This window comes from Tachysurus fulvidraco, chromosome 19, assembly GCF_022655615.1.
Source record: "Tachysurus fulvidraco isolate hzauxx_2018 chromosome 19, HZAU_PFXX_2.0, whole genome shotgun sequence".
Lineage (NCBI taxonomy): Eukaryota > Metazoa > Chordata > Actinopteri > Siluriformes > Bagridae > Tachysurus > Tachysurus fulvidraco.
Window position 1 is genome coordinate 8741191 of NC_062536.1, and position 27917 is coordinate 8769107.

At 35.5% G+C, this 27917-nt stretch overlaps 1 protein-coding gene across 2 annotated transcripts; it reads right to left on the reverse strand.

Moving 5' to 3' along the window:
* Window positions 1–210: 210 nt before the first annotated feature.
* On the reverse strand, window positions 211–27709 carry LOC113655858 (mucin-2-like). 2 transcript variants are annotated; one of them, XM_047803823.1, is made up of 44 exons: window positions 27599–27709; window positions 27414–27446; window positions 26941–27166; window positions 26355–26484; window positions 24460–24517; window positions 24273–24349; window positions 23537–23726; window positions 23317–23436; window positions 22729–22846; window positions 22490–22625; window positions 22030–22101; window positions 21809–21881; window positions 21071–21202; window positions 20815–20964; window positions 20581–20675; window positions 20367–20499; window positions 19508–19751; window positions 19223–19263; window positions 18339–18427; window positions 17842–17996; window positions 17182–17320; window positions 16840–16932; window positions 16149–16343; window positions 15581–15826; window positions 15201–15357; window positions 14893–15006; window positions 14548–14689; window positions 14441–14469; window positions 10917–14327; window positions 8415–10673; window positions 8101–8301; window positions 7643–7881; window positions 7333–7519; window positions 7005–7206; window positions 5570–5748; window positions 5108–5177; window positions 4886–4995; window positions 4742–4773; window positions 4328–4475; window positions 3778–3818; window positions 2365–2472; window positions 2220–2259; window positions 1743–1845; window positions 211–786 (listed from the first exon to the last, which is right to left on the reverse strand). In XM_047803823.1, exons 1-44 carry the CDS (start codon window positions 27642–27644, stop codon window positions 618–620), a joined length of 10932 nt encoding a protein of 3643 aa, XP_047659779.1. In that variant the 5' UTR covers window positions 27645–27709; the 3' UTR covers window positions 211–617. The 2 variants fall into 2 exon arrangements, with proteins under 2 accessions (XP_047659779.1, XP_047659778.1); XM_047803822.1 differs by having other exon boundaries at window positions 8415–14327.
* Between the last annotated feature and the right edge of the window lie 208 nt (window positions 27710–27917).

Genomic DNA, 27917 nt, shown 5'->3' on the forward strand with positions numbered 1-27917 from the left:
CATTGATTTGCACATCATTTTGTTCTTAACTATTTACACAATGTTTATAAGTATTTTCAATTTGAATTTCATTCATTGAGATTTAATATGTGATTTCAGTGTTCACTTTTAACATAGGATGTAACATGCAGTATTATTTACATATTATAAAACTACTGTACTGTATATATAGTGTATTTGATATGTTGAACATAAAAAAATAGCCACATAATGCTTTGCATTTCTTTAATCACTGATTATACCATATAAATACATTGTTAAGAGATTTTAGATGATCATTTGCACATATTCTTGAAAAGAATAAAAAAAAAAAGCAAATAGTCCACGACTCTTGATATCTATTACATTTCCATTTAGACTTGATATTCTGCAATTTTAGTATTTAACCATTATTAGAATTAGAATATGTAGTGAAAGAAATCAAAAATCTCACAAGGAATTCCTGTGAATTTTTGGCATTGAATACAGCAGGAAGCGGAAAACACAAGATATTAACAAAAAATCATAATGCATTGATCATTCAAAAAATATTAAGTCATGCAAATCAAATTACACCAGATATATTTATGGATTATTGTTGTAAACATCATGTTCGATGACCATTACATTATCGTTTTTTATCTTTCATGGTCCAATTTTTCATGCTGACACTCACAGCTATTGATGTGTTTGTATGTGTATAAAGCTGTAGCTTTACCACAGTTCAGAGTAATCGTTCTTGTCACGTACTCTTTTGCTCTGCAGCAGGTCTGCTTATTCCACAGCTCATTCCCAGACCTTACCCACCTACAAAGCAGCACATTACACAACCATAAACATACAACTTTCTAGAACATGAAATCTTTTAAAATTTTAAACATTAAAATGTACTTTTCATTCTTGCCTGCAAAGATCACATTGTGTTAAGAGCCTAGTGTGATTCAACAAAAAATGCAGTGGCCTGCCTAAAAAAAAACAGTTAGTCTGCCAAAGATCTAGTGTGTGAAATATACACTCCTTATGAGGTTTGTAAGTGGTGACAACCATTTGTGGAAATCACAGACTACAGAAAATGTAGAGATGCCAATCAGCCTACCATGCTTGTATTTGGACTTGGAGAGGAAACTGCCAAAGCATAGGAAAAATGTGCAAACTCCAAGTATACAAAGAGGACATAGTAATCAAACCTCGATTGAGGTAAACATGCTTGTAATGGTGGGTGTTGATCTGTTAGCATGTGCAAATGTTTTAGCAAATGTGTTTATTTAGGCTTATATTTATAAATATTTTTAAATAGGAGTGCCCCTTAAAGGTGGGGTGCGCAATGTTTGAAATTTGAAATCACCAAAACAAACATGTCCCTAACCCAAATGGGTGTCACCCCTGTTTGGATAGCTCCACCCCACACATACCTACGTAACCCAAGCAACTATTATGGTGGAACCTGCTGGGGCAGCTGGCCGAGGGGATATTTTTAACAATAACTGAACTCAGTGAGTAATACTATGGTAATACAAATGTGTTTTTGTAGTACTGTGTCTTGTACCGTGAAAGATTTAGCTCTGTTTCAAGCAGAAGACGTTCAGTTCTCTCCAGCACTGGAAGGCTGATCCTATATTAACACGGGTCCTGCTTCTAGCCTTATCGTAAGCCTTTTTTCACTTTTCGTTTTTTTTTGCCATGTCAATGTTTCAATCACTGTCTGCTAATAAGGTTAACTATGGCCAAAAAATCTTATAGTAAAAATAAATAGAAAGTCTTACAGGGAACTTGATGCACAGTTTCCATCACAGGTGGGCAGTGTCACCTCCGTGGTGCAGTTCTCAACAGTCATTCTGGACAACCTGACTCCACACGTTGTGTTGCCTAGAAGATTTATACAAATACTCATGAGAACCATATTAAACATTAAGTGAGGTGTGTGTGTGTGTGTGTGTGTGTGTGTGTGTGTGTGTGTGTGTGTGTGTGTGTGTGTGTGTGTGTGTGTGTGTGTGTGTGTGTGTTAGCACAAATAATGACTGTGGTGTCTGTTATAAATTATTAACAAAATTTAATTAGGATTATTTAAAATATTTGACTGATGTGATTGAAGGATTTAAAACAACATTTGTTCTTCATAGAATCCCTGTAAATGTACAGTATCTATCCACTATGAAATCTGTAAATGTTCCAAATCCTTCCAAATTATTGCACTGTGTTTGCTTCAAAGTGAAATAATGAGATAAAGATGTTTCACGTACATGAATAGCAGCAATGATGCTCATCCCAAACCCGGAGTTCCTAGATATGCACAGATCAGGTGAAGTCAGACAGAATTCAAGATCCATATCAGTAATACTATATGCGAAGATTCCAAACTTTAAATGTGTTATAACTTGAGCTCACCTCAGGACATAACTGTTGTGGACACACAGTCCGCTCTATTTCAGTGCCTGCACTTGTACAGTGATATTTTTGACAAGGGATCTTAGGGTCCCTCCATGTTTCACCCACCTGAGGTGTCCATGAAAAAAACATCAGTACAATACACTTTAATTTATCCATTTGTTTATTCTCTCATTTATTATTTTAGTGTTAGTGTTATAAAGTATAAATATGTCTTGTATTAGTATGTAGCTTATCATGCATTTACAACAGCCATAAATATTCAACTGGAAGAAATCGATCACTATTCTAATTATATATACCAAAGGATTCAATTGGGTTCTAGAAGATGGGGCAACTCTACTTGTTTCTGTCAGGACTTCTGCTTGGAAATTGTAGTGGAAATGTTCACTTTAGAGATGTTCTTAAGAATCTGTCCTTCCATGCTTCTATGCTTCTCGTGGCTGGTAGTTATTGTGACTAGAGATTGCAGTTGTTTTCCTAAAACAGCTTCCAGTAGACCTTTCCTGTGAGACCTTGGTAGGTTCCGTGAGACCTTGCTAGGTACAGATTAGCTTGGTCAGAAGATGAGCAGGCGATGCTTCTAAGCCAATGGTTGATGATGTTTTGCTTTTACATGTCCTGTTTCATTTGAATCCTGTCTAAAATATCAGATTTTATCAATGATCGGGGCCCTTCCTCTCTCATGTTGAGCACAATAAAAACGTGAAACCTTTTTTACTCTTTTGCCTACCAGTGTGATATTTTATGCTTTAATTCTCTCAAACCTCAAAAGTTCCACGACAACATTCTCTGCTGAAACATTAGGGGGTGTTCCGGCAGTGTGTTTTCTGTCACATGTCTTGTAATACTCACCTGTTTGTAATTGGTTTAATTATGTGTATTTATTTCCTCCGCATTGCAGTTAGCTTTGTGGAGTCCTCTTCTTTTGTCTGCTTTTGTGTTTTGGTTCCTGTTTCATGTTACCGTGTATTTATTTTCTGTGTTTTTTTAATAACTCTGTTTTTATTTTGTTATCTCTGCATTTGGTTCTGCTTTTACCCCGTGTCCACAGACACATTCATGTAATGAAACTATTTAAGCTCCATATTTTATAAACCATATTATCTCTTTTTTTGCCACTTGTGTTTGCATGTTTTCTAATGCAATAAAATTCACACATCTGTAAATGTGACAGAAGTTTCCAAATACTGTCACTGTAAACAGACCATTTCACAATAACTTTGTTATTAATTAAACAATAACAATTAAATGCTAATTAAAGGAAAGCATTCTATAATTTATAAAATTATGTGAAACTCATTATGTGTATCTCATCATTGTCCTTAACATTATTCTATGATTCATATTTCTGTTAAATTATTATACTTTCTATGCTCTCACTGCACATAGAGCAAAGATGGGGGAACTCACCTTATATGTTGTTCTATTGTATTCACAAGTCTTCTTCTCAACTGTAAGAGAAAGGGGAAAGCGATGCTAATTACAACAATCTAGAAATACATTATTTCTTAACAAGTTAGGTGTTAAAAAGTGACAATCTGCATTAGTGTTTGAAAGGTGATCCATACTATATATGATAAGAAATATACAAAAAAAATGCTTAAGAGATAAAGCAAACATTATAGAGACCGCTAATTATATCTTAGGCATTTTTGTCATGTTTCACGCAAAAACCATGAATGTCCTGTTGATTAACAGACCTTCTTTTCATATTTTACAACAATAAGGTACAATTGACCTTAAAATGCTTGGTATCAATTTCTCTTAATAATTAGATAGAAATAGATAGACATCACTTTATACTTGTATGTTCAAGTTTGATTTAATTTCCATTTTAAATAGACTACTTGGTTTAATTTGAATAAATTAATGAAATGAAAATAAATGAAGGTAACAGAAAATATGTAATGAAAAGGTTTTTCAGTAATCGCAGCACATAGAGGCCAAAGTGATAAATTACCACATATCTGGTCGTTGCAACATCCAGGGACAAGGAAAAAGCCAGGACTGCATGTGGGAGGTGGAGGTGTTGGTTTTGGCCAGCATTCTGTCAGTGTCTGATTATTGCATTTACACATGTGGCAATTTGACTCCCATATTGCCCCAACCTTAGACAGAGATTTGGAGTGTAATTAGAGACTTGGTGGAAAAGACATTATGCTTTTTGATAATCTGCTTAGTTTGTTTTTGAGTTGTGTTTAGTATTGCCTTTTCTAAAAAAAAAAAAAAAAAAGAGTGTGTACAGTTTGGGTTAATATGGGTTATTGTGGGCTAATAATGTTAGAAATTTCTCAATAATTTCTGAATGAGTTTTGAAACATTTTTTAATTTTTAACATTGCATCATAGGTAATGGGTAATAGGTAATATCTCACCGGCATGGGTTCTCCCAGTGGGCCTTTACAGTCTGAAAAATCACAGGAACCACAGGTAATATCAGTTTAAGAACAATTACTCAGAAATGATAAAAAAAAATAGACAAACACACAGCAACAATTTGTATTACAAAAAACACTCACTAGTGCATGTAGATACACAGATGTCTTTGTGTGGGTCAGCAAGTAGTTGGTTGTCTGGGCAGAAACAGCCAGTCCTCATTGTATCCAAATCTTTGCCAGGAACACGAACACTATGTGATAAACACACATAACACAGACTCATGAAAAGTATGAAAAGCATTGTTACACAAACTAGATAAGTTGTCTGTAAACAAACAAACAAACAAACAAACATGCTCTCACCCGCCACTGCAAAAATCAATTGGAGTTCTCCGGCATTCATCGAAAATCATTCCTTTAGGACAAGTAACGTCTGAAAAAGGAAACATGCTTTAAAACATAAAAGAATGGACAAAATAAAGCATTTAATTCTGGCAGAGTAAACACAGAATGTCTATAAGCTTTACTCATTTAATGCTTGGATGTGTCTATATGTAGAAACACTTAATTCATATTTAATTGTGAGTGATCCAGCTTATTATCTTGACTTTTTATAAATTGCATATTACTCAAGACAAGTTACCCTACAGTAGTTCATGTTACCAATTCTGCATTTGAAAGTTTGCATGTCAGCCTTGGTTCTGAACTCTTTAAAAGAATTCTTTTAAATACAGATTTTCTAAATTATCTTGATATCTACCAGCTAATAGGACTTCTAAATTTGCTGCATATGGCTCAGGCATTCAAGTAAAAAGGCAACCTTACCACAAATTCCACTGGTGAGATTTCTCCAGGCTACACAGAAGCCCTTCTTATTGCAGTGATCAGCTAGACGCTCTAGTGGAGAGCACAGAGTTGCATTGTTTTGGGCCACACAGTAATCAAACTTGCAGTTACTTACTAGCTTCTCCACATCAATATCCTTGCTACATTTACTGAACACGCTGAAATCGAAACAGAAAACATAGATTAGTAACACTTACAAAAAAAAAAAAAAGAAAAACAAAGCAAATTATTTTCCCATGACAGTGTCTTGGACCTGTTCTCTGCATTGTTACACATAGAGTTTTCAGTGAAATCTTTAACATCTGTTGTCTCTGTTGTTTTTCTTATGTTCTGTTCTTTAAAATGTCTGGCCCCTCTAAGAGATAAATTATGGGCTAGTTATGAGTAACCGGATGCCAAGTTATCCTTTCTATGCTCTCTACGTTTTTTCCAAGCCTGGTCATTTGCTAATTCTCACCCGCTATACAGTTCTTATTTATACAACAGTTTACAACAAGGAAAGATTAAGTTAAATTAAAATTCAATGTTATTATATTGTGTCGCAGTTCTGAAAAAAAATGTTGTATATAACTGTATATGAACTTCTATATTCATTGTAGTCTTAACCGAACATCTACTGTAGCTGAATTTATTAATGACTCAGTGATGGAAACTTGAATATAATAATAATAATAATAATAATAATAATAATAATAATAATAATAATAATAATAATAATAATAATAATAATAAAAAGAAGAAGAAGAACAACAAAAACAACAACAATAATAATAATAATAAAGTAAAATAAAAATAATAATATAAAATCGTACAAAATTATTTACTTATAATGAACCTATTACTTTAGGAAGTAAATTGCTCCTGTATATATTTTACCTTAAAAACAATAGAAAAACAATAGAAAAAAAACACTCTTGTATCTGATGGATATGAACTGTCTGATGCAGATACTTGATAAATTTATCAGAATAAAGCACACTGTTAATGGTCTGTACATCTACTTGACAATAAAAAGTCTTATGCCACTTTCACATAAAAAATGAGGGTAAATAGTGGCTTTCATACAGATTATTTATATTTTTATTATTTTAATGCTGCTTGTTTACTACATGTACATGTAGACATTCCATAACACAGACTTTTTTATTTCCTGAAAATGTGTTTTCCTCATTTTTTTCCTCATTTTTTTTTGCTGAGGTCCTGCTGAAAACCATAACATGCAACAAATCATTATAAATTGGTATTTTATAACATGCTTACATTCCAGAAGTTTGAACCCTTTTCCCAACTATTGTGCATTTATTCAAATAATCTGTTATGAAAAATATGTTTGCAAATCTAGAGAAAAAATCTTGAAAAAGTTCCATGACCTTGAAGTTCAAACACAGCTAAAGAAGACCAAGCTAAAGCTTACTTATGTCTGAGGAGCTCACAGAGAGGAGCCTTGCATGGTGGTTTTGGAGTAATTGGTGGAGAACATGGGACATGACGGGGGACCTGTTGACAGTAAGGTTTCTGTGGATCATCCTCTATCCACTCAAATGCAGTCTTATCACAGCAGCTGGCACTCTCAGCAGAACCATTCCTACGCATACATGAGGTACCTCCACAAACACCTTGAAGAAAATAGAAGGTAGAACAAATGATATGATAAACTACACTATGTCTTGATATACAGTAAATGATATTATAAACTACAGTAATTCACAATTAAAAAGCATGCTAAAATGATGGAAACCTACCACACTGCCCCTGTGTGTTATTAGAGAAGTGTTCCATTGCCAAATTGATTTGGAGTGTGTTCCTTGCACTGAGAGAGATGTATGAACGAATCTCTTCAATGTAAATGTAAACTTTGGTACTTGTTCCCTCAAACCTAAGTCCATCTGCTTGATAAGGTGGGTTTATTGTTACTTTATTCAGAGTAACCTAGAAAATATAACAGATTCAAACAAACACAGCCTAAACATGCATCTTGTACAAAATGCACAGTACTATATTGCAATATGTAAAAACAATAAAAGAGCAATTCATTCATTTAAATAGACCTACCTGTACTTTTTTTTTAGGAACTTGAAGGGCTTGAAGTATTGCTGTGCTGTTAAGATACTTCACAATGATACCCTTAACACAAGAAGCAGATGGCTCACAGTAATAATTGTCAACACTGATTCTGAGATGGTGAAGAGGAGTCCGTTCCTCCACCAGAATATATGTACAGTTTTCTAGGAAATCAAAGTCCTGCCCTTCAAATGTAGTATAATGGGGGTCTCCATAGACATCACATTGACCTAAGGGAAGCATAGGGAAATCTCGGCATACAACCTCTTAACAAAACAGGAACAGAAACTCAGATCATAGCCCTAAATAAGCTTTTATGTTTGGTGTGGGATAAAACAAGATAAATATACTTATTCATTCATTTACTGGCTAACTGGGTGTTATACTGTTTGGTTAATTAATTGATTTTTTTATTTTTCTTAAACAGTAGAAAAGACCACTGTACTCACAGTCACATTGCCATCTTTCACAACATCCTTCCTTATCTTTTACCAACTTTTCAGTTTGTCTGGGGCATGCTGGCTTGACCTGTGCTGGGCATTTGACAGGTCTAACAGTAATACCACCCATTATGCAAGTATTATTGTAGCAGCCATCAATCCACTGATCACCATTTTTCCATGATTTGTTTCCATGTAGATCCTTGCAATCTGTGAAAAAAAAGAAATGAGAAAAGAAAAACAATTACTATTGGAGTTAAAAAAATGTCTTTATATCAGGTAAATAATATTTTTACACCTGCTTATCAAACAGCTGAACATACCTGTGGTATCAGTAGTTGTGGTTTTGGTTGTAGCTGTACTACTTGTGCTTCCTGTTTTTGGGGATGTGGCTCTAGGTGTGGTTAATGTACTTCTGGTTGTGGTTGGAGCTGTGCTTCCTTTAGTTGTTTGAGTTGTGTTTCCTGTACTCCTGGTTGTAGTTAGTCTTGTGCTTACAGTTTTTGTAGTTGTGAATTTAGTTGAGGTTCCTGTACTTCTGGTTGTAGTTTGAGATGTGGTTCCTGTAATTGTGGTTGTGGGTCGGGTTGTGCTTCCTTTAGTTGTAGTTTGAGATGTGCTTCCTTTAGTTGTTGTTTGAATTGTGGTTAATGTACTTCTAGTTGTGGTTAAACTTGTGCTTCGTTTAGTTGTTGTTTGAGTTGTGTTTCCTGTACTTCTGGTTGTGGTTGGAGCTGTGCTTCCTTTAGTTGTTTGACTTGTGGTTCCTGTACTCCTGGTTGTAGTTGGTCTTGTGCTTACAGTTTTTGTAGTTGTGAATTTAGTTGAGGTTCCTGTACTTCTGGTTGTAGTTTGAGATGTGGTTCCTGTAATTGTGGTTGTGGGTCGAGTTGTGCTTCCTTTAGTTGTAGTTGGAGATGTGCTTCCTTTAGTTGTTGTTTGAATTGTGGTTAATGTACTTCTGGTTGTGGTTGGAGCTGTGCTTCCTTTAGTTGTTGTTTGAGTTGTGTTTCCTGTACTCCTGGTTGTAGTTGGTCTTGTGCTTACAGTTTTTGTAGTTGTGAATTTAGTTGAGGTTCCTGTACTTCTGGTTGTAGTTTGAGATGTGGTTCCTGTAATTGTGGTTGTGGGTCGAGTTGTGCTTCCTTTAGTTGTAGTTGGAGATGTGCTTCCTTTAGTTGTTGTTTGAATTGTGGTTAATGTACTTCTGGTTGTGGTTGGAGCTGTGCTTCCTTTAGTTGTTGTTTGAGTTGTGTTTCCTGTACTCCTGGTTATAGTTGGTCTTGTGCTTACAGTTTTTGTAGTTGTGAATTTAGTTGAGGTTCCTGTACTTCTGGTTGTAGTTTGAGATGTGGTTCCTGTAATTGTGGTTGTGGGTCGGGTTGTGCTTCCTTTAGTTGTAGTTTGAGATGTGCTTCCTTTAGTTGTTGTTTGAATTGTGGTTAATGTACTTCTAGTTGTGGTTAAACTTGTGCTTCGTTTAGTTGTTGTTTGAGTTGTGCTTCCTGTACTTCTGGTTGTGGTTGGAGCTGTGCTTCCTTTAGTTGTTTGACTTGTGGTTCCTGTACTCCTGGTTGTAGTTGGTCTTGTGCTTACAGTTTTTGTAGTTGTGAATTTAGTTGAGGTTCCTGTACTTCTGGTTGTAGTTTGAGATGTGGTTCCTGTAATTGTGGTTGTGGGTCGAGTTGTGCTTCCTTTAGTTGTAGTTGGAGATGTGCTTCCTTTAGTTGTTGTTTGAATTGTGGTTAATGTACTTCTGGTTGTGGTTGGAGCTGTGCTTCCTTTAGTTGTTGTTTGAGTTGTGTTTCCTGTACTCCTGGTTGTAGTTGGTCTTGTGCTTACAGTTTTTGTAGTTGTGAATTTAGTTGAGGTTCCTGTACTTCTGGTTGTAGTTTGAGATGTGGTTCCTGTAATTGTGGTTGTGGGTCGAGTTGTGCTTCCTTTAGTTGTAGTTGGAGATGTGCTTCCTTTAGTTGTTGTTTGAATTGTGGTTAATGTACTTCTGGTTGTGGTTGGAGCTGTGCTTCCTTTAGTTGTTGTTTGAGTTGTGTTTCCTGTACTCCTGGTTGTAGTTGGTCTTGTGCTTACAGTTTTTGTAGTTGTGAATTTAGTTGAGGTTCCTGTACTTCTGGTTGTAGTTTGAGATGTGGTTCCTGTAATTGTGGTTGTGGGTCGGGTTGTGCTTCCTTTAGTTGTAGTTTGAGATGTGCTTCCTTTAGTTGTTGTTTGAATTGTGGTTAATGTACTTCTAGTTGTGGTTAAACTTGTGCTTCGTTTAGTTGTTGTTTGAGTTGTGTTTCCTGTACTTCTGGTTGTGGTTGGAGCTGTGCTTCCTTTAGTTGTTTGACTTGTGGTTCCTGTACTCCTGGTTGTAGTTGGTCTTGTGCTTACAGTTTTTGTAGTTGTGAATCTAGTTGAGGTTCCTGTACTTCTGGTTGTAGTTTGAGATGTGGTTCCTGTAATTGTGGTTGTGGGTCGAGTTGTGCTTCCTTTAGTTGTAGTTGGAGATGTGCTTCCTTTAGTTGTTGTTTGAATTGTGGTTAATGTACTTCTGGTTGTGGTTGGAGCTGTGCTTCCTTTAGTTGTTTGACTTGTGGTTCCTGTACTCCTGGTTGTAGTTGGTCTTGTGCTTACAGCTTTTGTAGTTGTGAATTTAGTTGAGGTTCCTGTACTTCTGGTTGTAGTTTGAGATGTGGTTCCTGTAATTGTGGTTGTGGGTCGGGTTGTGCTTCCTTTAGTTGTAGTTTGAGATGTGCTTCCTTTAGTTGTTGTTTGAATTGTGGTTAATGTACTTCTAGTTGTGGTTAAACTTGTGCTTCGTTTAGTTGTTGTTTGAGTTGTGTTTCCTGTACTTCTGGTTGTGGTTGGAGCTGTGCTTCCTTTAGTTGTTTGACCTGTGGTTCCTGTACTCCTGGTTGTAGTTGGTCTTGTGCTTACAGTTTTTGTAGTTGTGAATTTAGTTGAGGTTCCTGTACTTCTGGTTGTAGTTTGAGATGTGGTTCCTGTAATTGTTGTTGTGGGTCGAGTTGTGCTTCCTTTAGTTGTAGTTGGAGATGTGCTTCCTTTAGTTGTTGTTTGAATTGTGGTTAATGTACTTCTGGTTGTGGTTGGAGCTGTGCTTCCTTTAGTTGTTGTTTGAGTTGTGTTTCCTGTACTCCTGGTTGTAGTTGGTCTTGTGCTTACAGTTTTTGTAGTTGTGAATTTAGTTGAGGTTCCTGTACTTCTGGTTGTAGTTTGAGATGTGGTTCCTGTAATTGTGGTTGTGGGTCGGGTTGTGCTTCCTTTAGTTGTAGTTTGAGATGTGCTTCCTTTAGTTGTTGTTTGAATTGTGGTTAATGTACTTCTAGTTGTGGTTAAACTTGTGCTTCGTTTAGTTGTTGTTTGAGTTGTGTTTCCTGTACTTCTGGTTGTGGTTGGAGCTGTGCTTCCTTTAGTTGTTTGACTTGTGGTTCCTGTACTCCTGGTTGTAGTTGGTCTTGTGCTTACAGTTTTTGTAGTTGTGAATTTAGTTGAGGTTCCTGTACTTCTGGTTGTAGTTTGAGATGTGGTTCCTGTAATTGTGGTTGTGGGTCGGGTTGTGCTTCCTTTAGTTGTAGTTTGAGATGTGCTTCCTTTAGTTGTTGTTTGAATTGTGGTTAATGTACTTCTAGTTGTGGTTAAACTTGTGCTTCGTTTAGTTGTTGTTTGAGTTGTGTTTCCTGTACTTCTGGTTGTGGTTGGAGCTGTGCTTCCTTTAGTTGTTTGACTTGTGGTTCCTGTACTCTTGGTTGTAGTTGGTGTTGTGCTTAGTGTTTTTGTAGTTGTGAATTTAGTTGAGGTTCCTGAACTTCTAGTTGTAGATTGAGCTGTGGTTCCTGTACTTCTGGCTGTAAGTCGAGTTGTGCTTCCTTTAGTTGTAGTTGTGGTTCTAGATGTGAATTCTGTTGTAAGTTTACTTTCTTGAGGACCAGACGATACGGTGTTTGCTGTTCCAGTTCTTAGCGAAAACTCTGTACTGCTGGTTGTGGTTAGAGTTGTTCTTCCTTTAGTTGTAGATTGAGATGTGGTTCCTGTACTTCTGGTTGTGGGTCGAGTTGTGCTTCCTGTACTTCTGGTTGTGGTTGGAGTTGTGCTTCCTTTGGTTGTTGATTGAGTTGTGGTTCCTGTAATTGTGGTTGTCGGTCGAGTTGTGCTTCCTTTAGTTGTTTGAGTTGTGTTTCCTGTACTCCTGGTTGTAGTTGGTCTTGTGCTTACAGTTTTTGTAGTTGTGAATTTAGTTGAGGTTCCTGTACTTCTGGTTGTAGTTTGAGATGTGGTTCCTGTAATTGTGGTTGTGGGTCGGGTTGTGCTTCCTTTAGTTGTAGTTTGAGATGTGCTTCCTTTAGTTGTTGTTTGAATTGTGGTTAATGTACTTCTAGTTGTGGTTAAACTTGTGCTTCGTTTAGTTGTTGTTTGAGTTGTGTTTCCTGTACTTCTGGTTGTGGTTGGAGCTGTGCTTCCTTTAGTTGTTTGACTTGTGGTTCCTGTACTCCTGGTTGTAGTTGGTCTTGTGCTTACAGTTTTTGTAGTTGTGAATTTAGTTGAGGTTCCTGTACTTCTGGTTGTAGTTTGAGATGTGGTTCCTGTAATTGTGGTTGTGGGTCGAGTTGTGCTTCCTTTAGTTGTAGTTGGAGATGTGCTTCCTTTAGTTGTTGTTTGAATTGTGGTTAATGTACTTCTGGTTGTGGTTGGAGCTGTGCTTCCTTTAGTTGTTTGACTTGTGGTTCCTGTACTCCTGGTTGTAGTTGGTCTTGTGCTTACAGTTTTTGTAGTTGTGAATTTAGTTGAGGTTCCTGTACTTCTGGTTGTAGTTTGAGATGTGGTTCCTGTAATTGTGGTTGTGGGTCGGGTTGTGCTTCCTTTAGTTGTAGTTTGAGATGTGCTTCCTTTAGTTGTTGTTTGAATTGTGGTTAATGTACTTCTAGTTGTGGTTAAACTTGTGCTTCGTTTAGTTGTTGTTTGAGTTGTGTTTCCTGTACTTCTGGTTGTGGTTGGAGCTGTGCTTCCTTTAGTTGTTTGACTTGTGGTTCCTGTACTCCTGGTTGTAGTTGGTCTTGTGCTTACAGTTTTTGTAGTTGTGAATTTAGTTGAGGTTCCTGTACTTCTGGTTGTAGTTTGAGATGTGGTTCCTGTAATTGTGGTTGTGGGTCGAGTTGTGCTTCCTTTAGTTGTAGTTGGAGATGTGCTTCCTTTAGTTGTTGTTTGAATTGTGGTTAATGTACTTCTGGTTGTGGTTGGAGCTGTGCTTCCTTTAGTTGTTGTTTGACTTGTGGTTCCTGTACTCCTGGTTGTAGTTGGTCTTGTGCTTACAGTTTTTGTAGTTGTGAATTTAGTTGAGGTTCCTGTACTTCTGGTTGTAGTTTGAGATGTGGTTCCTGTAATTGTGGTTGTGGGTCGAGTTGTGCTTCCTTTAGTTGTAGTTGGAGATGTGCTTCCTTTAGTTGTTGTTTGAATTGTGGTTAATGTACTTCTGGTTGTGGTTGGAGCTGTGCTTCCTTTAGTTGTTTGACTTGTGGTTCCTGTACTCCTGGTTGTAGTTGGTCTTGTGCTTACAGTTTTTGTAGTTGTGAATTTAGTTGAGGTTCCTGTACTTCTGGTTGTAGTTTGAGATGTGGTTCCTGTAATTGTGGTTGTGGGTCGGGTTGTGCTTCCTTTAGTTGTAGTTTGAGATGTGCTTCCTTTAGTTGTTGTTTGAATTGTGGTTAATGTACTTCTAGTTGTGGTTAAACTTGTGCTTCGTTTAGTTGTTGTTTGAGTTGTGTTTCCTGTACTTCTGGTTGTGGTTGGAGCTGTGCTTCCTTTAGTTGTTTGACTTGTGGTTCCTGTACTCCTGGTTGTAGTTGGTCTTGTGCTTACAGTTTTTGTAGTTGTGAATTTAGTTGAGGTTCCTGTACTTCTGGTTGTAGTTTGAGATGTGGTTCCTGTAATTGTGGTTGTGGGTCGAGTTGTGCTTCCTTTAGTTGTAGTTGGAGATGTGCTTCCTTTAGTTGTTGTTTGAATTGTGGTTAATGTACTTCTGGTTGTGGTTGGAGCTGTGCTAACTTTAGCTGTTTGACTTGTGGTTCCTGTACTCCTGGTTGTAGTTGGTCTTGTGCTTACAGTTTTTGTAGTTGTGAATTTAGTTGAGGTTCCTGTACTTCTGGTTGTAGTTTGAGATGTGGTTCCTTTACTTCTGGTTGTGGGTGGAGTTGTGCTTTGTATGCAGTCCACTAAGGCACCTTGGTACATTAATACATGGGATTATTATTTTTTTTTTTGAAAGCGCATAATTTGATCAAAACAAAACAGTGTAAAAATCTACATTTATTTTATTTGAATTATTATAACTCACCACAAATCATTTGCCCGCCATTGCAGTTACTATGACAAAAACAAGGTAAGCTTTTAGGATATGTAACAAAACATTTGCTCATATTTTCATACAAAATACAAACTAACCAGCATCCATTTGGTGTAGTCACTGTAGCACCAGGTTCTATCACAGTGTTGTTGAAATAACAGGTGCAGTTTTTCAAACTGGAACACATTTTTCTGTTCTCATCATAATATGGAATCTCAGCAGGGCACCGTGGGTAACAACCTTATCCAAAAATATGCCAGTTTAATAATTTATCATGATTCAAATGTAAATTGAAATAAACGCTTAATAAACTTTCATTATCTTTCCTACGCACCAAACACTTATCCCAAACTCAGTTACAAAATTTGTTACTGCCTAAAAAGCAGGACTATGGCATAAATTAAAAAAAATACTGAAAATTCATCAAAGTGAAAAATTAATACCTTCAAGCTTTCCAGAGAATTTGTTGTCTTTCCCACAAGTCATAATTTGTTGAGGACAGGCTTCATAATGCCAGCTGCACTGACCCTCTTTATTATAATAGTCACAATAAACCGCTGTGGAAGTAATGCACACATAATTACATTTCACAGTACAAATATATTTATACACACTAGAAAGGAATTTTATGATTATCATTTGTTAAAAGGGAATGGTTTCTTTCTTTTTTTCTGTAAAAAAGTTTTTTTTAAGTACCAAAAAAAAATAAAACAAGTTATAGTAAATGTTTTCAATGTTGCAAGACACTTACGGCACCTATCCGGAGTCCTCCATTTGATACAGACATTTTGAGTTGTGCAGGCCTCAGCATATGCTGCCACAGCTGTGCAGAATCCCAGGAACTTGCCCTCAAAATCACAGGAGCATGACTCCAAAATACAGGCCTGGTAGTAAGGTATTGGATCAACCTGCAAGGTATTGGAAAGCCATACATTATGCAATGAAAAGATGTTGCTTCTTCTGAAAATCTATATACATAAGTGTGTTTAACATATTTCAGAAATGTATTTGATCAAGTGTATTAATTTTTGGACAAAGGAAAAATACAAAAGATTCTTTAAAAAAATGTTTTATCTAAGTTTTTAAAAAATGAAATATGAAAGTTATTCAAAAACATCCATCGTAGGGAACCTTTAGGTGGCAGGTTTTAAATATGTCACTGTGTAGAATCATGCAGCGTTTCTCTGCCCAAGCTGCACAGTATGAGTGACGATCACAAGGAAACAGTTCCTGATGGGCCACATCCGAACAGGGAGGCACGGCTGTCTTCCAGCTGTTCCCAAACTCCAGTGTGCTGAAGACTACAGTGGAGCTCCTCGTCAGCATGTCATTCCTTAGCTCTCCATCAAAATCACCACACAGTCCACGCACTTGTCCCTGTCAGTCCACACACGAATGAACCATGAACAAGACAGGCTTGAGATGCACAGTAAAATCTAGACACATGAAACTGACATGATCAAAAAGAACTATTAATAAAAAGCAACAGGATCATTCTCCAAAAGGACAACAAACATTTCCAGACTGTTGACGTTTGGCATGCAGATTGAGCACTCTTTTGGCATGCAAGTTAACACTAAGCTATGCACACCTATTCATGGTGGTTTGTTTAGGCCAAAATGTTAAATCTCAGATACATGTAAACATTCCTGAAATCTGTTGGTAAATCACATGGTAAAACAAATGAAATGCTCCTTACATTCCATCTGGTCTGCAACTCAATTTTGATTCTGGTTTGCTTGTCCCAAATCACAGTCAGGCCCAGTTCTGGCACAGAGATAATGATGTACAGACCCACAGTGTGGACAGAGTACAGTGAAGGAGTACTGAAGTTCAACCCTTCAAGGAGCTTTTCAGTTACGGTCATATCACGAAGAGTTAGAGTCACTTCATTCTGTTCAAGGTTAATAAATTTTGTTGAGTTAAAACAAACTTCAATTATGACACAATCTATAGATATACTGTATACTTGAATAATTAAGTCATTAGTAGCATTTTAAATTTCACAATCCTGTCTTTCTAAAACAAAGGTATGGAACATTAAAGAGCAAAGTACATATTTATATTTATTATATACATTATAAAAATCGATTCCATGGTAAAAGTAAAAATCATACAAATACATTTTAAGACAAAGGGAACAGCAAAACCCACAGCAATATACCACAATGAAACCTCAATAACAGCAGAAATTAACCTTAAAATTATTTTGTCACAATAAAACTTATTTAAATAAGAAATTGAACCCAGGATTTAACCCATATTTACAATAACACAGAGTTGAAAACTTAGCTTCACAGTGTGAACATATGTGAAAAATTTGAATTGAATTGAATTGAACATATGCATAAAATGCTTGGTAGGATAAACAGACAGAAATATTCAGGTACCTTGAGTTTCACTGAAATGGCCCGTGAACAGGTTAAAACTTCATCACAGCAAGGCACACTCTCTGCTTTAATGGAAAACAGCAAACCCACATCCTAACACACACACATACACACATGTACAAACTATAGTAACAGGTAAACTTTTAAGAAATATTTCATAAATGAGTGTTTTTAATAGTCATTCTAACTATTCAGAAAAAAAATAAATAAATAAATAAATATATATATATATATATATATATATATATATATATATATATATATATATATATATATATATATATATATATATATAATTTTCTAATCAGAAGAGTTGTTTCTATATGTAGGAACATGACTCACCTCAACCAGAGTGTACTGACAGTGGCCATCAAAACGATACCATTTGGAATCAAAGGTCTTATAATGTCCATTACCAAACACTTCACACACTCCTGGGCATGGATCACCTTTACAGTCCCACTGTCCTCCTCTGCATGTGCTGAATGATGAGGTTTAACATGTAAGCACCAACATTGCAATAGTTTCTATGTACCCCATTAAATTGAAAGGATTTTAAGATTTAGAAAAGTTAAATGGTTAATTGATTTGATTCAGTCTCATCGGTTTAAACTTTTAAATCCTAAATGGGAAATTACAGCATTAAAAATTAAGTGATGCAATACAACTGTCATCAATTATATTATCATTAACGATTAACCCCACAACTAAATATCAACTATTTCTGTAGGATTTTCTTGTTTTCATCCATGACTGCTGCAGGCATATCCACAAAGAGCTTACAAAGAATGCATGGTATAGCAATTGTTGAATGATATCATAATAGTTTTCAAAAGATTAAACATACCATGGCTCACTGTAAAGGCTACCGTAAAGGCAATCATCAACAAATAGAGAAATTAGAGTACCTGTTTCTTACTTCACTTTTATACAATGTATTTCACACTAATTTATCTTGTTTCTAGTTAAGTTTAATTTGAAATCATAAAAGATTTCATTTACCATGTCTTACAGTTCGACTCCACAACCTGCCCAGATGCATAAACCATCCTCATGAATTCACATGTGCAATTCTCTCGAGTCACACAGCTGCCATTATGGTCCACATACTGGCCTTCTGGACAGTAACAGCCACTGATACAACTCTGCACAGAACTCTGTGAAGGCAAATCAGAAATAGAAAAATAAAATCATCACTATAATTTATATATGTTAAAAGTTAAGACTTCTTTCTCAGAGCCATGATGTAAAATGAATGTGCATCAATGTAAATTCATTCTTACATTTTATGGTCATATTGTCTGACATTGAGCCTCTTTTCAAATGTATATGAACAAATTTATTGTAACTCATTTATAGAAGCAATTGACAATCTTTTCTGTGTCTGTAAAATTTTAATTATTTAGCTTTTTTTAATTTATTATTTCATGGATTCAATTATATCTCAGCTAATTCGTATTGCGATGTGGTAGCTTGTAATCTGATATAGAAATACTCACAGATGGATTGCTCAGGCCTTTACATGTCTTTTGTGTTGTGTTTACTGGTGCTTGTGCACAATGGACACATATTTGTCCATGTGGACAGTCTAGAGGACAAAGTTAAAACAAAGTTAAAGGTTTCTTATTTATGACACAATAGCAGTTGATGCCATACAATTATTAATCCAAATGCAATCCAAATAGGGTGGAATTATACGTTATATTCTAGTGCATAAACCCAGGTACAGGTCAGGAGCTTGACAAATCCTTAACAGCTAAACACCGGAAAAATATCACTTCACCTTATTTTATTTGGAAACTGTCTAGTCTCAGTGAAAGTGTGCTCACTGTAGCCTCAGATTCCTATATTGGGATGACAGGAATGAAACCCAAAGCAGTCTTCTGTTGTTGCAGCCCACCCACAACCACTGAGATGCAAATATTTTCTGTTCACCACACTTTAATAGACTGTCTATTTGCGTTAACAATCAGGTCATCGCTAAAATATTTACAGTATGTCTTTGTTTGTTGCACTATACTATTGAAAGTCTACTGTAGATTGTTGTATGTGATGTTTTTGCGATATAAAATCTATCCATCTACACTAGCACTCACAATCAGTCCATAATTAATTCCACTGACATGACATTTCCACTCTCATTCTTATGTTTGATATAAACAATTAATTAACCCTCTTGATCTATTTTTGTACGATTTTTTGCATAGCTCTGCTTGTAATACTATTGGTTGATATGAAAACTACATGAATGTTTGTTGCATGCGAATGTATAATCCACGAATATTTAGCCACTATAACCTCTAATGTCCACATTCGTAATATTGTATGACTAGTTAGTTATTAACAACTCAATATTCCACATATAAAAGAAGGAAATCTTTACCACAAACGTTTGAACACTGGAGTTTTCCGTTTGCACACAGGCTGCAAAACAAATATCCAGCATAATTCACTTATAATGTGTTTTAAATGTGTGGTTTTTTTGCATATGCTTTTGTAAATGTAGTAAACATTAATTTGCAAAGAAAAAATATTTTAATAAAATATATTCTAAAACATGCTAAAAATATATCTATTCATTTTACTAGAGTAAGTACTTAGAATTCTGTAGTTAGTCATTTAGTCCAAAATAAACGTGAATGTGATTGAAAAGCAGAGCATACAGTACCATTTGTGTCCATCAATAACCACAGGACCTGGAGGAGTTGTTCCACCTGGGTAGTAGCATTGGCAAAGGGCTTGAGGGCTGCACCTGAGTGGTGTGTTGAGATGGGTGCCATGTGGGCATCCACAGCCCTCCACTGGGTCATGTGGCATGTCACAGGTTGGGTCTGTACCAGACAATGAGCGGCATGTATGATTACATGCCTGTATGGTGTAATCAAACCTCAGATTGCTCTCACAAGAAGGAGCTGGAACACAGAGCAAAGTAAATATGAAATCATACAAATAACAAATATAACAAATTTTAACCCTTGAATCTTTTAATTTTTCAACATAAAATTTTATTGACATCAGTTTCTCATATAAATCATAATTTAAAACCTACTACATAGATTATTTAAAAGTTATTTTGGTTATTATTATTAACAGGAAACTGTGTTACAGTAAGTAATGTCCTTGAGTATTTAAATGTTATCTTTCTTTGCTTTGTTAGTGGGAAGTGAGAAGTGTTTATAGTTTTACACATCATTAGGGGAATTTTGTGTAAAATTGGAAAATGATCTATAATAGAATACATTGATTGGAGTGATTTATATGTATATTCGATACAATGCATTCCGTGTGATTAACTTGTGGTTGATTCAATTCTCAAATTTTAAATTGTAAATTAACCCGTATTCTATTGTATTTTATGTATTGTTATTAATTATTCAAAACTTTACTACTGTATTATATAGTTTAGAATTATAAGGTAACGCCAATATGATTAATATGGCTTGTAATGTTTTGCTTGTATTGCTTACAATACTGTAGTTCAGTACTTAGGATGTATCATGAACCTTTAGCTAATAAAATAGACTCACTGCAGTCTGTTTCTGCTCTCCAGTCACCAATGATGATGCCATGACTGGCACAGGCTTTAGCATAGTTTCCCAGGCCAACACACACATGCTCCTGTAAGCCAGAGGAAGCTTGGCAGGTTCTCTGAATGCAGGCCTGGAAATTTAAAGGAAACATTTCTAATTGTTACAATTATTCACTAAGTAAAAGAAAATGTAACTATCTGTTGTTTCTTACCTCGAAATAAGAGTTAACGGCCACATATTCATGGCACTGGGCAAACACACCATTTGTGTTTGTCAGCAGGCTGCACTTATCTTTAGCAAATATCTCTACATAGAAATAAGGTACAAAACACATTGTATTTTTCACCAAAAAAATAACAATGCACACACAAGAAGGAAATATCAAGTAAATCAATATTGTTTTCATGTTTTCCTTTCCTTTCCTATGATAAAATAACAGCTATACCATTGCCAGTACTGCTGCATACAGTTGGAATATCTGCCTTGCAGGCCCCAAGCGCCCACGATAGAGCAAAAGTCTGAGCTGAGTTTTCCACAATACCACAGCTCGTAGTTAAGTCATCTTCTGTGTTGTTGTTGTTTGAACCACAAAGACCTGTAAAGATGAGATGTTCATACATCAACACATAAATTAGAGGAACTAAGGTGCTTAGTCATTGGCCATATTGTGTATATACTCTGCACAATGAACAGTGTTATACCTGTGGTTTTAACTCCCTGAGGTAAATATAAGTACATTTGAACTTCAGGAGAAACTTGGACTTGCATCTTCATACCAAAAGATGTCTGGACCATAACAAACATTGAAGACTGCCAGTAGACTTTCACATGTTCTGAAATGGAAAAATGTTTGACTTGTATGAGTCTGGTAGCAAGTTACATTTACTCTATTACATTTAGTTTTTTATTTTTATATTGTGAAGAAATAAAATTACTTGGTCATCATTATCTTTACATATTACTTGGATGTTTTTCCCATGCTTTTTTATTTATTGTTTATTAATTTGATAACTACAGATTATTAGTTTATGTGGCTTACCATTGGCTGCCACATCTAAAGTAATGACAATATGATGTTCTACATGAATCTTGACTATTGTTTCACCAATCCATCTGCTCTAACCAGTTTATACTTGACAATTGTGGTTTATACTTTCAGCTTACAAAAACATGTTTCAGAACAAGGAGTTTCACCAATCATACAAGCATTTAAAAAGGAAAATGGTATTTATGAAAAATATTGTAAACCTTTATTGGTTGGTGACAAATCAATTGTGATTGAGAATTTCAGCTGTATAACCTTTGCTTTTATAGTGTACACTATATATGTAACATATACATGTTTTTTTCACTACACATTTTTTATTTGTTTGTCTGCCATAACTAGAGAAAGAAACCTTCATAAAGCATAAATCATATTTGTTTTGTAGAAAACTTACCAGTCTGTAACAAATCTGTGACAGCGGCATTTTTCCCAAATTGAACACGGTTTAATGAGAAGGTGTATTGTTCCTAAATATAGACAAATATAGTCAACCAACTTAGTAAAAATATCTGGCAAGAGTATAAGTATGTTCATACTTCTTTGAGACAATGTCAATTATGAGAAAGCACTATACAAATATTGAATTGAATTGAATGGAATATAGAGGAAACACACCTTAAACACTGTAAGGTACAATTCTCCTATTGTCACATCAGAAACCTTGATGGTCACAGTCCAGTCTATTCCCTGTGAAAAGAAATGGTATATTGTATCTATTCTAATTAGAATTAGCATTATATACTGTACATAAATATAGAGAAAAATAGGTGTCTTCTGGTAAGCTGCAGAGAAAAATGTATTTGTTGGTTCAGCAAAACACTGACAGGCTTACATCCAAATAAACAAAGCAATGTCTTAAACAAATTAAGATCAATGTTTATTAAAGAGCTACCAGAGCCCAGAGTTGGATCAAACTATGGGATGACTTGATATGTGCTGTGCACAGGAGATGTCCTTACAATAGTTTTTATCTAGAATGTTTTTAAAAGTGAGGCCTGCAGGTTTGGATTTTGTTTTCCCTTGATAATAAAAACCTTCATTTAAAAACTACATGTTCTGATTTTCTTCAACTTACCCTTGCAGCCATGTAGGTACATTTTCCAGGTAGAGTATATTCTTTTCCATCAAAGGTTCTGACAAACCAGCCTTCAATGGCACATGGAGTCACACAGGTGTTAGCTGAGCAGATCCATTTTCCTTTAACGCATTTACTAAGAAAAAAACAGAGGCAAAAGTGTTTTCACTAGAGCACTACAAAAAGTATCTTAAGAGACCAGACCATATGACAAGAACATTAGTGCTGAATGTTCTCACCAATTTTGGCACTTTGTGCTGCGGCTTTGACCAGGATTATAAGTAGTTCCCCTGTGCAAACAAGGACAGTCCTCCAGCTTAATACTGTGGTAGTCTGTTAGATTGTTCAGGACCATACCTGAAAGAATAAGGAAGAGAAAAAGAGAGAGAGAGTGAGTAAAAGAGAAAGTTTGGAAAAACAAATGACAAGGTTCGCTTCATGATAAATTAAATAGACATGTCTCAACCTGTATGAAAGAAAGCAAAGAAGAATAAAATTAGAACAAAACAAAGTTGGTTTCGTACAATGTTGTTTTGTTTTGCTGTTTACTTCATATTACTGAAGAATCTACCTAAAATTGCCCTTGTTCTCCATTCTCATTACATACAGTATGAAATGGAGGAAATCTTCCTGTCTTCTTCGGGTTGATTGGTAAAGTAGGGAAAATTGCACAAGCTTAAACAAAACCATGAGCTGATAACCTACATTTGTCATTTATTTGCTTATGCTATCAGTGTCCCAACGTACTTAATAATTAAGAGCACTTTAAAATTGCTGGGTGATGGCTATCATTTCCACTGTAGTACTGACAATTAAAGAATACACACCAGCTTGAGGAAGGCAAGTGCTGGTTTTGATCTCTGTCTGAAGCTGGGGATTGGAGCAAGTGGGAGGAAAAGCAGCATCTTTATCCTTATATTGCAAATCTCCAGGACAGCGATGTGCCTCTGCAGGGAATTTCACATTTATCATTTTATCATTTATCAAATATAATTTGTAAATAATGTAGCTGTTTAAATAATGTGCTCTGCAAAAAAGCACACTTACCACATGAAATTATAGATCGAAATTTTTCCATTTTGTTTTCACTTGCGACATCACAGGAGCGAAGGAACTCCTCATAGAAAGCACATTGTACCAACTTATGTGCATTGTACATGTTTTTCAGGCAGAGACTTAGAAAATCATTGGAATCTTCAGTGCATTCTCTGGCCTGACTTTTAAACTTTGTACAGGTCTGTAAAATAAAACAATGTTTGATTTGTTAATGGATGCATTTGATTGTGTTGTGGTTGCTAGAATTTGTATTGAATGCAAAATTTGACATAGCATGGAAATAATATCCAATGTTTCATTTTGGAAAGTGAAAGTCTTTCAGCAATTAAATTCTACAGCTTAAGAAACATGGGAAACGTCTCTCTCCTAGTTATACATTTTAGGCGACCAGAAGCTTTTTTCCGAGGTAACATTTTTGCAATAAATGTTTTCTTAATTTTAGCAGTATTCTGTATTTCCGATTTAGAAGATTCCTAATGTGTTTGTGGGGGTAAAAGGTGATACACCTTTACAAATTATTAGGTACTGTAAGACAACATTAATAGAACACTGGTCACTTCAATTCTGAAAAGACAAGAAAAAACAAACTTTATGCTGCAAGTAAAACTCATTTAGTGCCTTATATACAATTTCTGAGATATTATCTAGGTTCAGGTTGATACAATTTAAGGACCAGTTTTCAGAATCCTGTGGCTCTCTGAAATAGGAGTGTTTTTGGAATCCTTACCCCATTTCTATCATCTGCTGTAGTGGAATCTTTAATCCAACAATTATTACGTATGATATTTGCAAGAAGCTGCTTTTCTGGAAAAATAAAATAAAATTGCTGATGTGGTATGCTCATAAACCTAAAAAAAATTAATAAATTTAATAAAACAATAAAGAGACATAATTGTATGAATTTTGACATGAACCTGATGAACTCCCACATATCCCAGTCATCCCATCCATTAAGGCCATGTCCAGTTGCACCTATAATACATAATGAAAATGTAAGCGTACAACAACATCTAGTGTGTGTATGTATGTGCATGTGTGTGTGTTGACCAAATCTTGTACAAATATTTTTTCAAAGTTATTTTAAAACCCTGATGTCTTTCTACAAATATTACATCTATTAAGGAGACTGGTTTATCAAACACAATGGTCTACGTAAATATGTCCAACACCTAGTTACATTGGTGTTCTTATCTTATGATTTAATGAGGTTACACTGATCAGCCATAACATTAAATCCACTGAAAGGTAAAGTGAATAACTTAGTTTTACTTGCTACACTGGCACTCATCACGGGTTGGGATAATGAGTGAGTTGGGATAAATGAGTGAGTTCTCGAGGTTGATGTTTTGGAAGCAGTTAAAATGGGCAATGAGTGGGTCAGAACATCTCCAAAACAGCAGATCTTGTTGGGTGTTCCTTGTATGCAGTGGTCAGTACTCACTGATACATGAGGGGAGCAAAGGAGCAAATCCACAGAAGAGCTACTGTATTACAAATTGTTGAAAAAAGTTAATGCTGGCTATGGTAGAAAGGTATCAGTACACAATGCATTGTATCTTGAATCCTGGTCCACAGCAGAAAGTGCCTACAATAGGCATGTGAGCATCAGAACTAGACCATGGAGCAATGGAAGAAGGTGGCTTAAGCACTGTTCGGACGGGATTAGTTTTACTTGGGGACGTGGAGTAATGCAATTTTACCTCAGGACATCTGTAATATTAATTGGCCAATTCGCATGGGACAAGACATCTCAGTAAAACTAGCAGAAGTGGGAGGGGTAACTCGCTTTATGCACAACAGTAACCTCCTTGTCGTCATGTGCGTATGACGTTGCTTCCTGTTTTAAGCGCCTCCATGCTTGCAAAACGTGCCAAAAACTACTTTTAAACAGGAAATGACGGAATTTTACCGTACATATTTACAGCGGGTCGTTTCGGATGGGATTAGTATTACCTGAGGTAATTTTTCCGGACCTTTTTACAGAAGGTAAAAGTCACCGTAATCTTTACTGACATTGTCCGTAATGATTACCGAGATGGCGCATTCGGATGGGACTAAAATCACAGAGAAGCCCTGGTAATAATTAAATTACCCCCACGTCCCCATGTAGAACTAATCCCGTCCGAATAGTGCTTATGTCTAATGAGTCACATTTTCTTTCATGTGCATCATGTGGCAATGGTATTCCTAATGTCAGTGGCCACATTCAGTAGGATAATGCTGTCACAATTATACAAATGTTCAGGAATGGTTTAAAAAACACGACTAAGAGTTTAAGGTTTTGACATAGCCTCTAACTTCCTTAGATATTATGGCTGATTAAGTATCTGTGGGATGTGCTGGACAAACAAAGTTGATCTCACAACTTCCGCTGTGTATCTGCTGCTAACATCTTGGCACTAGATACTATACTGTAGCACACCTTCAAAGGTCTTTTGTTAAGTCTATACCTAGATGGGTCTATAAAAAAAGATGTTTTGTCTTTACAAGAGTGGCCTAAAAAATGTTTGACAGGTAGAATTAATGTTAAGGCTGATCGGCATATGTCAACAGCAGGAAAAAAGTTATATCAAGAACAATATAATAGGTGTGTATGATAATAATTATATTGCTTACAAACAAATCTGTCTATTGTAAATATGTATAACTTAAATTGTTTTCCACTGATCAAAATTTGTATTCAGATTTATCTATCTTCAGATTTACCTTTCAGACTGACTTATCTGTTCACCCATACACTCTGAATAATTATTTGTAATTGCGATTGTATAGAGATACTCAAAACGTCTTGGTGATTTGCTGTACTAACCCAAAGTGAAGTGACACCATCAGGTAAAGTATACCATGTGACAGAAAGTGGCAGAACTTTGCATTTAAGTCTGGTATAAATGCCAAATGTATATACACTCAGATAGGTCTGGTAATAGGGCAGAGAGATTCTGTAAAAGTATATCATAAAACATCAGTAAGGATCGAATCCATGAAAATACTTACAGTACAATTGCACGTGATGGCTAATTTAAAAATGTTTTAATAGAAATAATTTAAATATTTGCAAAGCAGAAAGTAATAAAACATAAGGCTAAACATATAAATATAATTTTCCTGTAATCTTGCAGAATAACTAAATACAGTAACATGTTATTTGACTTTAATCAGTAAGGATAGTTTATAAGTGCAGTATTGACTTAGTTCTAATTAAACAAAAAAATATAATAGGTTAAAAATAGATAAATATGAATTTACATTTACAGCATTTAGCAGAAGCCCGACAAGAGTGACATACAAAAGTGCTTTTTAAGTCTCTATCATTGAAGGCTGTCAATTAAGAATAAGGAAGTAATGATTAATTTATATCTCATTCTTGTATTTATTCCAGGTGTCGTGTGAAATACCTGTTTCCATCCACAGTGAGCTTTCCGTCCTGAATGATGGTAGAAATTTTATTCACCAAAATCTCAACTCTCTTCATGAAGCCAGTTTCATCACGCTGGACAGAGATAAAACATTCAACTTCCTTATAAGAGAAGTGTGTCAGTGTTACAGGACATGTGGTTTTCACATAGAACATGGTTCCATTGAAAGTCTGCATGACCCCACTGCCAAAGGTCTTGCACACATCTGAAAAAAATAGTGGAATGTTGTGGTATTTTGTTGTTACAAATTAATATACATGACAATTCAGAGGGTATTAAAATGAATTAAATAATTACATGTAATTCAAATAAAATAACAATGTATACAATAATATAAAAAGGAATAAACTATAGGAAATTGCCTAGCCATGCTTTGTTTTACACCTGTGCACTATTTGTAAAGTGTTTTAAAATCCCAACATGTGTATTTCGGTATAAGGCCAACTACTTACTTGGTTGTTGGGTTGAGACTGAGCAAGAGTGACCTGAGAGATGTATCAAATCAACATTTATAATGCCATATAATTGAATAATTTGAATAGTATTTCGGGTTTTATTGTACATAACACAACATGCAAAGCATGTACAATGGAGTTTTAAAATCCAATTATATTTGAATCCAAGCAAAAGCACTTACCTGTGATGAAGACCAGAATCACTAATAGTATCCGGTGCAGTGCCATGTTTGGGCACTGCAAAACAAATTAAGTGTGTGAAAGACTTTTTCCTTCATGACTTTTATACCAGACCCATTTCCCTACTTTGAACAACACAAAGATATGAATTTAATATTATGCATTCAAACCCCTCCCTTTGCAATTCAAATGAGCATCTTAGATCCTGCTGTAAAGTAATCATAAAGCACAATACTATCAATGAACCTGATCACAGGGACTGTGCCAAGCATAATGTGCCAAACAGGTGCCAAAAATAATGTTTGCAGCAGTGGCGTTCTT

What these genes read in the sequence shown, in the direction of transcription:
- LOC113655858 (XM_047803822.1), bottom strand. Translation starts at nt 27,644, where the DNA reads ATGGCACTGCACCGGATACTATTAGTGATTCTGGTCTTCATCACAG. An exon ending in AAGGCCTGAGCAATCCATCT is followed by an intron (nt 17,997 to 18,338) that starts GTGAGTATTTCT and finishes TTGCCTTCACAG; the next exon opens with AGTTCTGTGCAGAGTTGTAT. An exon ending in TGGCGGGCAAATGATTTGTG is followed by an intron (nt 14,328 to 14,440) that starts GTGAGTTATAAT and finishes TAATGTACCAAG; the next exon opens with GTGCCTTAGTGGACTGCATA.